At 54.2% G+C, this 9,051-nt stretch overlaps 1 protein-coding gene across 2 annotated transcripts; it reads right to left on the reverse strand.

Moving 5' to 3' along the window:
• Positions 1–2,365: 2,365 nt before the first annotated feature.
• On the reverse strand, positions 2,366–8,774 carry COPS7A (COP9 signalosome subunit 7A). Of its 2 annotated transcripts, none has more exons than XM_065886663.1 (8): positions 8,665–8,774; positions 7,979–8,183; positions 5,989–6,064; positions 5,682–5,770; positions 4,380–4,582; positions 3,625–3,730; positions 3,364–3,515; positions 2,366–3,209 (listed from the first exon to the last, which is right to left on the reverse strand). In XM_065886663.1, the coding sequence occupies exons 2-8, from the start codon at positions 8,138–8,140 to the stop codon at positions 3,170–3,172; spliced, it is 828 nt and encodes a 275-aa protein (XP_065742735.1). In that variant the 5' UTR covers positions 8,141–8,183; positions 8,665–8,774; the 3' UTR covers positions 2,366–3,169. The 2 variants fall into 2 exon arrangements, with proteins under 2 accessions (XP_065742735.1, XP_065742734.1); XM_065886662.1 differs by having other exon boundaries at positions 8,552–8,689.
• Positions 8,775–9,051: the final 277 nt, after the last annotated feature.

Below are 9,051 nucleotides of genomic sequence, written 5' to 3' on the forward strand. Positions count from 1 at the left end.
CTCAGAGACAGGACAAGTCCTCTCTCGCGCCCTGTGCTCAAAGTTTCACCTTTGCTCATCATTCTCTTCCAGATGGTGACCCAGGGCCTCTTCACCCGTCCTCCAAGGCCCTGCAGAAGAAGCCTTTTCAGCTGATCTAAGGTGGCACTAATCTGGGCAAGTCTGCTTATATAAATGGGACATCACAGCTCAGAGCTGAGTCAATGAGGGTAGTGAAGTCCCATTTCCAGTCCAATCCCAGAGATTCTAATTCAGTAGGAACTGGGGTCCAGGAATATGCATCTTCAAAAGCTCCCCTGATAATTCTGATGCCGGTGGACCAAAGCAACACTGCCTGAGGTAGGAAACTTCTGACATGTCTTCCAATGATCCCTGCCTTCTGATAGTCACTAGGCTGAACCTGGTGACTAGTAAAATTGATGGGATGTTTCTTCCGTGATTAGGTTACAAAAGACTGATTTCACCTTGCTGATATCTTCTCTCTGGCTCTTGCTCTGATGAACGGGGCTGCCTCTGACATACAGTCAGCCAGGGAATGAAGTCCTTAGTCTGACCACCTAAAGCTGATGTATCCTGTTGACAATCACTGGGTGTGCCCGGAAGTAAGTCCTTCCTACTGGAACCCTGAGATGAGACGCCCTCGCTAACACTGTGCTGTAGCCTCGGGGGGGACCCTGAAAACCCAGCAGAGAACTCAACTTAGCTGTGCCGATTCCCGGACCATAGAAACTGAGATAATAAATGTGTGTTGTTTTAAGCCACTAAGTTTCAGGGTAATTTGTTACACAGCAAGAGAACTCATACACTGCCTAGACTTGCCCCGCTGAACTCCCTTCTCTCCACCCATGTTGGAAGTTGAACCTAAGCAGAGAATTTCTAACCCCTCTTTAACAGGATCGCGTGAAACATTGACAATGGACATTGCCTTTGCTCTTCCTGTGCATAAAGGTGCGCCCCAGTCCAGTTATGTTTTTTAGCTATGGAGACTTTGTCTTTACCTTCTAAGTGGCACCTGTTTCATGTGCACGAACTCTGAATTCACAGGAAGCCAAGTTCTCTTCCTCTTCCTCCCTACCATAGTGGTGCAGCCCTGAGCTCTTCTGAGATTGCTGTACAGTAGGGATCAGCATGTGAGAATGTACAAGTGCCCTAGGCTTGGTTATGCACGGAATCCCTAAATCCTGAACCAAATTCCATGGTCAAAAGCAGCCCCCAAATACTCCACTCCCCCATCTCCAAGCCTTGGGAGCCAAGAGCCCTGTCTTTGTAAATCAAAGACAAATCGCATGTTCATGTCCCTGGGGCTGTGAACGGCGCCTCCTCCCTCTTTGGGTGCAGGACCAGGCAGTCCCAGCCCAGCCCACACCAGACTGTAGAGACACCCACGGAAGGCCGGCACTAGACAGATCAGGGCAGTTGTGGAGTCAGGGCTGGAAGCAGCTTACAGGCAAATGAGATACTGAAGTTCAAGAGCAAAATGGGGCCTGGGCAGGGAAAGGGGGTACAGGCTCGACGCACCAGCCGTTAGTGACTTCTGCACAGCGGACGGTGTGGGAGGAAGAAGGGGTTTATTTCAGAGACTTAGACTCAAGATGCAACAGGCTCAACAGGCTAGCCTAGGCCAAAGCTAAAGCGAGAGGCCAACAGTGTCAATTCCCGAGACAGGGCCCACTGGACTGGTCCCATTAAGTCTCCGCTGTCCCACAAGATAACTGGCTCACCCGGACCGCTTTTAACCGAAAACTCGGGATCTACCCCCACTTCCAATTCTACAACTGACACCTTTAGGACCAGTAAACAGTAGTCTGTCCTACATCTCCACCTAGAGGACAGCACAAGCTCGGGAGGGCAACTCGGTCAACACTGGGACCCTCAGGAGGCAATCGCCTCTCATGCACGGGCGGGGGCGGGGGGGTGGGGGCAGCTGTCCCTTACACTAGAGCCTCCCAGTTCTAGGGCGTGCGCAGCAGTGCGCTGACAGGAGCCCGACTGCTGCTTCTTACTGAGGTGGGAGAGTCCTGTGTGGTACTGATGCAAAAACTGAAGTTTACTATCAAGTCTTCCGCCTACAATACTATAAGGTGGAAGGAAACAGGCCGAACTCAAGCTCCTTGAGAGCAGGGACAGTGCCCATCGCCTTGGACCACCAGAGCCTACCACACGCTGGCGCTCGGGGAGCACCCTCTGCTTCTTAAAGAACGCCGAGATGCGGAGCCAATCTGGCCGGAGTCAAACGGCCCACACGATCTAGGTCTCCGGTACCTGGTTCTTTTGTCTTTCCGGCACTTTGCTTCAGAGTGGACTGGGAATGAGCCTTCTTCCCATCCACGAACACCAAAGACAGAAGACACCCAGTTCAGGGCGTGTTTGTAGATAGACTTCTCATAGATTTATTTCTGTGTCATGTTATATATAGATATACGTATATATACTCTTTTTATACAATCTATATCCCCTGCCCTTCCACACAAAACTCACAGAAGGAAGTGTAAATCCTTCCAGGATTGCCATCAGGCTTTCTAAGACAGCCAGGGCCAAGAAAGGACCATCTCACAACAGCTCAAGAAACAGCTGCCCTGAGGCTCTGGGGTCATCGAAGCAGCAGCGCTCCCAGGACGCAAGGGGAGGAGAGGACAGGAAACAACTGCAGTGACAGGATTCTAGGATGTGAGTGTCCAGTGACTCCTAGAAGGGCTCCCAGAACTCTCAGGGTGGGAATAAAGGTGGGAGCCCTATGGCTCTTCAGATGCTGCCCAAACAGGCGGCTGGGCAGGAGGCTGGGCATGCAGGACTGGGGCGGAGGAAGGGGAAGGGATCACGTGTGGGTTATGCTGGAGACACGGCAGCCCCACCCACTCAGTGACGTATAATAAACAGGGACAGACGCTGACTCCTAAAGAAATAGGGGAGGGAGCGTGGCAGGAAGAGGGGACAATGGGACACACAAGAAAGTTACGTGAAACAAAAAGTACCAACAAAAACACGACTTGTACTTGCCTCCCCCCAGAGACGGTGCGGTCTATGCCTGGGGGTGTGGGAGAGAAGAAGGGAGGTGACAGGTCATGAACTAGGTTATCAGCTGGCCAGGGGCACAGGAAGGCTCTCTGAGGACTCCTAAGGGGCAGGCAGGCAGCTAGGACCCCACATCCCGGAAGAAACGACAGTCCCTTCAGTTCGACTTGGACCAAATCTTGGCGCTCCCTCGGAGCCTGGCAAGGGGAAGAGAGAGAGAGAGGCTGCAGGGAACCCCCTCCGCGCTGCAAGCTCCCCCGCTCCCGTTCCCGACCCCCACGCAGGTGACTGGAGGGACGAGGAAGCAGCAGCAGGGCCCCCGGACGTGGCGGCTCCGCCGCAGCGGCTCACCCCTTGCCCTTCGAGGCTTTCTTGCTAGGCTGGCGCTGGCTGCCGCCTGGAGCCGGTTCCCGCAGCTCCGTCAGGTGCTGCTCGGGGTCCTGAGATGTGGCCGCGGCGGCGGCAGCTGTTGTGACTTTAATGGTTTTTTTCAGGTTGGCAACCTACCAGGATGAAAGGAGTGGGGAGAACCAGGAAGGTTCCAGAACCTGCCAGCCCCTGCCCACGTGGTCTGCCTGCGGCCGTCACTGCCCGGGACGCCCGCCTGCTCACCTCGCTCTCAATGTGCTGCTTCAGGCCCAGCTGCTGCTCCTTGTGCTGGTTGGCGCGGCTCACCTGCTCCTCGATGCCTGACAGCACCACCTCGCAGCCCACACACCTGCGGGAACGAGGGTCAGCAGAGGAGGGCTGTGACCAGGCTCACGAAAGAGAGACTCGCAGACACCCCCAAGTCCGGCCATCCAGACCCCTGTCTGAGTCAGAAGCCTTGCCAGGGCACCTGGGAGCCACCTGCGACAATATTCCCAGGAGCCAGCAGGACACTCAGGTAAGATACGGGAGGAGAGAGAAGTGCCCGGAGTGATGTGCGAGATGCGAGTAGGAACTAAAAGCAAAACAGGGTGGGGGAGGCAAAGAGGAAAAAGAGGAGGTGTCTTAACGAGCTCAAGTCAGACAAGAACACAGAAAACAGAAGCGGGAGAGGCCCGCGGCCTGTGGACAGGGCTGCTCACTGACCAGGGGGCTGCATGCAGCCGGAGACACGTGATCCACACCGCAGCGGGTGCGCTCAAGAGTACCACCCCCTCCCTCCCCCCGGTTACGGCATCGAGGACGCGCCTCCCGCCTCCTGCCCCCCAGGCCCTCCTCCACTCTTTTTCTCCCTCAGAGGCCTCTGCAGGAACGAGCTCACTCCCCTTCATCCTCTTGGGTTCCACCTCTGCCTCCCGGCCCAACTCGCCCCCCTCCAAAGCATCCCTCCCTTTCTTGGGGCGAGCAGAGAAGGGACGGCGCCGGGACACAGGTCTCACCACTCCTGCAGGGTTCGGGCGATGGCACTGAGGTCCTGGCGCTGGATGTCCCGCCCGATGCTGTAGTCCACCTCCAGCCGCTGGTTGCGCTGGTCCAGGGAGCCGCGCAGCACGTCGGCGTACACGGCCTCGATGACGAGGTCTTCCAGCTGCCGCACGTTCCGCAGGGCCAGGGCCTCCAGCAGCTCTGCGTATGGGATGCACTGGGGCCCGAGGGCGGGCTGCGGCTGTGAGGTTCCGCAGCAGAGGGGGGCTTCCAAGGTCCTTCTTCCCTCCTTCCCCCCCGCCCACCCCCCACGCCTACTCCTAAATCGTTTCCTCTAAGAGGCTGGTTCTAAGGTAAAATAAATAAAAGTACTCCCACCTGAGAAATAACAACGTGAGAAGAACAATCTTACATAAAAGACATATGCTCCCCTACTCCCTTCCCTCCCCCACCCCAGGGTGACATCTGCCCAGAGGTCCATCCTCTGGCCCAGCTCAGGACACAACACGGACCTGGTCAAGATGAGCTTGACATAATGGGAGGATGTGGTGTGGGAGAGGTCTGGAGCTACTCTGTTTACCATTTATACTCCGTCTACCTCCAAAGAGGCATCTTGCAGTAGACAGCCCGGTTTAAGTAAAACCATGAGCACGCCGAGAGTCAGTAACAACTGGGAGACGCAGGTGGGCGGAGGCGGAGAGTTAACAAAAACAGAACCCAACTGGATATACAAAGACACTTCTGGCTTATGGATTTCTTTCTTTCTTTCGTTTTTTTTGGTCGCGCTGCGCAGCTTGCGGGATCTTAGTTCCCCGATCGGGGATTGTTGAACCCGGGCCACCGCAGTGAAAGCGCCGAGTCCTAACCAGTGGACCGCCAGGGAATACCCTGGGTTCTGTGTTTCTTATTTTAGCAAACAGAAGCTGGCACCTCCCCAGAAGAGAGGGCTTCGTTCCAGCCCTGGATGCCGCGGCTGTCTGCAGAGGACTTTACGGCGGGGGGAAGAGGGGGCCGCTGAACGACAGTGAGCGGTATCCTAGTTGCTATTCTGACCCCAAACATAAAAGGTGTTTTAATTAGAACTTAAGTTGGTTGAAAAAGAAAAACAAAATAGAAAACTAGGAGAATAATATTCAGCCCCAAAGGCCGCAGGTAACAGAGTTCAGACACAGACCCTGGAGGGGCACGGGGCGAGGCAGGAAGAAGCAACACGGTGGTCAAAGGCTGTCCAAGTGCCATTCCCTTCAGATGGACCCTCGAGAAGGGAGATACAGAAGGGCTCTCTGTGCCTCAGGACTGGGGGGACTGTCACTCACCTTGACTTTGGCAGCCAGGGTGACGACTGACAGGTGTCGAAGCTTATTCTTCTGAGCCTCTGTGAGTGGGGGAAGATTCCGGGCTTCAGCTAGGAAAAAAAAGACACAGAAATCCTGATTTCACATTTGTGGAAAGCCCTAGGTTCCTTCCCGTGCCTTTTTTTTTTTTGAGTTTTCCATGCCAATTCAGGTCTTGACCCTGACCCTGTGTACTTAAGGGATCTAAGTCGGGTATCCCAGGAATTTCTTCTAAGTCCCTCGGTAAACTGCCCTTCTCCCACCTCCAGTCTCCAGCCCCTCCTGTTACCTAAGTAGTCAGCATACGTCCCATAAGCAAACACCGTGAGCAGCCGGAACGTGGAAGCAAAGTCACTCTCAGCCAGCTGTGAGAACATGATGGGAGAGAAGAAGTGACAGGAAGGGCCTCTCTCTCCACCTTCCCAGCATTACCCAGCTTGAGCTCCACTTTCTGGCCCCAGCCTTCCCCTCCAACATTAGCTTCCCAGCTCACCGAAAGGAGCTCTCTGCCTCTCTGACCACTCTCCCCACAGGAAGGCCTCACTTCCGCCTCCAGGCCTTTGTTTACACTATCCCCCAATCCGCAATGTCCTCTTGCTCCATCTGCCTCCAATTCCTACCCTAAATTCAGAGTTGAAAACTTTCAGTGTTTAGTATCTAACACACACACACCACGCACACCCCCCAAACACTGCAAACTGTGTTGTCTGGTCCTTAGAGTATATTTAGCATTTCTGAATTTGAATACCTTTAGGGGGTCTGCTGTACCCTCCAATTCACCACAGACTTCTGCCTCAGCCTCACTCCCTTCACGGCTGCACGAACTGAGCAGGCACTGGGATTTGTGGCCTCTGCTTCAGACCGGCCTCACCCGGGAGCTTTCATCACCCAAGCCAGTCCACCCAGACCTCCTCTCCTACCACTGATCACCCACTTAGTCAATCGAAGCCCACCTAAGGTTGTTACCTAAGAATATCTTTCTTTTCAACAAGATTACAGATGTGGTCTCTGGTATCCCACTTAGGTCTAGCAGAGCTGTGCACGTAAGTTGGCTCTGCTGATACTTGCTAAATAAATGATTTACACGTGGATATCCATTCATCTTCTCTCTGCAACTGGAACGTAAGTTTCACAAGGGGAGCACTGTATCTTGTGCTTTTCTGGTATTCCCACGTGACTAGCAGAGTGCTGAACAGGCACCCAAAACACACTTCTTTTCCTTCACCCTGATTCTCTTTAATTCCACTGCAGAGGAGAGCAGGGAAGGAAGGCAGCCAGTTTTCTTTGGACCAAAAGGATTCCATAAAGCTAAATTCATTGACTCAATCACTGGCACTCAAAAACCTAACTCATACCTGTCCACCTACCACTGTCATAACATCTCAGGGCTTCGGCTGGCGTTACCCATCTTGGCAATCTACTCACTCTGGGCTTTAAACTCTTAACTCTGCCACTTCCGTGTGAACAGTTCTCTCTGCTGTGTTCCTAGCATCTTGCCATGTGTCTTTGGGAAAAAGCTAACTTCTACCTTATCAAACTTAAGTGAATTAGCATATGGTGCAAACGGGAGAGAACAGGTCATGCCAATTTCACATTCATTCATTCCTTCCACTTGTACCAGACTTTATACTTTCCCATAATCTCATCTGATTTCTACAATAGTGAGGGGCAGTATCAGGTCCTTTTTTTTTTTTTTTGAGGTACACGGGCCTCTCACTGTCGTGGCCTCTCCCGTTGCGGAGCACAGGCTCCGGACGCGCAGGCTCAGCGGCCATGGCTCACGGGCCCAGCCGCTCTGCGGCATGTGGGATCTTCCCGGACCGGGGCACGAACCCATGTCCCCTGCATCGGCAGGCAGACTCTCAACCACTGCGCCACCAGGGAAGCCCTCAGGTCCTTTTTTTTTTTTTTTTTTTTTTCCCTCAGGTCCATTTTTAAAAGACAATTTAGGCCCTAAAATAAAAGTGACCTGATCAAGGCAATATGATTATTAAGAGCTACGACACTGATGGAGACAGGCTAGAATCAGGTCTCCTATTCTGAATCACAGGCTCTTTTGCTTAAAAATCAAAAATACTGGGTTTCACAGATCATTCATCTCCAAAGGGGAATTAAGAGGTTTACTTGCCTACTTACTTCTGCAAGCTGCCAGTTAATAATCACCATATTCTTGTTCAACTGAATGGTTATGGGGTTGCAGAATGAGCCCTGCCCACCCGTTCTCAAATTCAAACTTTAGCCCCAAGCCTCCCTGGGTGCTATCCAGGCCAAGAACCCACCTCTCTAACATTAGGCATATCCAGCAGTTCCCCAAACACGTAGACACCAGGGGCCTCCAGCACCTGGTGGATGAGAGTGGCCAGCGCTGCCCCCTTGGCCGACTTGGCCAGGAGCAGAAATTGCTCCTGGTTCTGCCCTGTCACCTTCACCTCGGCACTCATGGCTGCACTGAGCTGGGGGTACCTGGGCTCAGGAAGTCTGGAGCTGCAAGGAAAGAGGATGTGAAGCTGGAGGTTCCTGAACTGGGGAGGATGGAAAGCACAAGGCCTAGGACCTCTATTGCAGAGGCACTGAGCCACTTTTGCAACGAGGAATCAGAGATGGAGCAGTCTAACCCTTGGATCTAGGAATCCTAAATTCGGCCACTTCGATGGCAGCCTGGCTGACACAGGGTTGCCACGCCCACCTCCCCCATCCCTGGGCCTCCCCCCAAGTCCCACCAGTGCACCCCACTGAACCCCAAGGCACAGGTCTTAGTGGGGGGTGGGATGTCACACAGTGTCCACCCCAACGACGACGCTCCCTCAAATCGCCACTATGCCCCGCATGTGCCCCGAAGCACGTGACCTCACCCTCGGGATCCTTCCACGTGGCTCCGCCCCCTCCCTTAAAGAGGCCGCCCAGGGACCGTGGGCTCCCGCCGGCTGCCCCGTCGTACTCTGGGTCAGACCCTGCGGACAGCTACCTGGAAGCTTCGTCTTCCAGCGGACCGGGCGGGGCCACCGCTCCGTCACCTCCGGCAGCTGTTCCCAGCCTTTCCTGCCAACTCCCTGCAGGGCCGCTCTGGCCCCTAAACTCTATGGCTGGCTTCCGGCCGTACTTCCGCTCTTACGGGGCGGGCTTCGGGCGCGACATGCCCCGCCCTTTCCTCTGACTGCTGAAGCTCCCGTGAGCGAAGCAGGCGTTCTGCCCTCTGATTGGCTGTTGCAGAAAGAAGGACGGGCGTCTTTTCTTCGGCTTTTTTCAATAAAACTTTATTGTTGGAAGAGTGCTAGACGCTAAAAGCGAAGGGAACTCCGGGTCTCAGGCCGGTCCCGGCAGTTCTAAGCTGCTTGAGATCTGGGCATCTGGC

Source organism: Phocoena phocoena, chromosome 11 (genome assembly GCF_963924675.1).
Source record: "Phocoena phocoena chromosome 11, mPhoPho1.1, whole genome shotgun sequence".
NCBI lineage: Eukaryota > Metazoa > Chordata > Mammalia > Artiodactyla > Phocoenidae > Phocoena > Phocoena phocoena.

Bases quoted from the DNA above. Each gene is read 5' to 3' on its own strand.
- COPS7A (XM_065886663.1), bottom strand. From the start codon at position 8,140: ATGAGTGCCGAGGTGAAGGTGACAGGGCAGAACCAGGAGCAATTTCTG. The intron at 5,771-5,988 runs GTAACAGGAGGG...TTTTTTTCCTAG, and splicing joins GACGTATGCTGACTACTTAG to CTGAAGCCCGGAATCTTCCC. The intron at 4,583-5,681 runs GTGAGTGACAGT...CTCGGGCCCCAG, and splicing joins CCCTGGCTGCCAAAGTCAAG to TGCATCCCATACGCAGAGCT.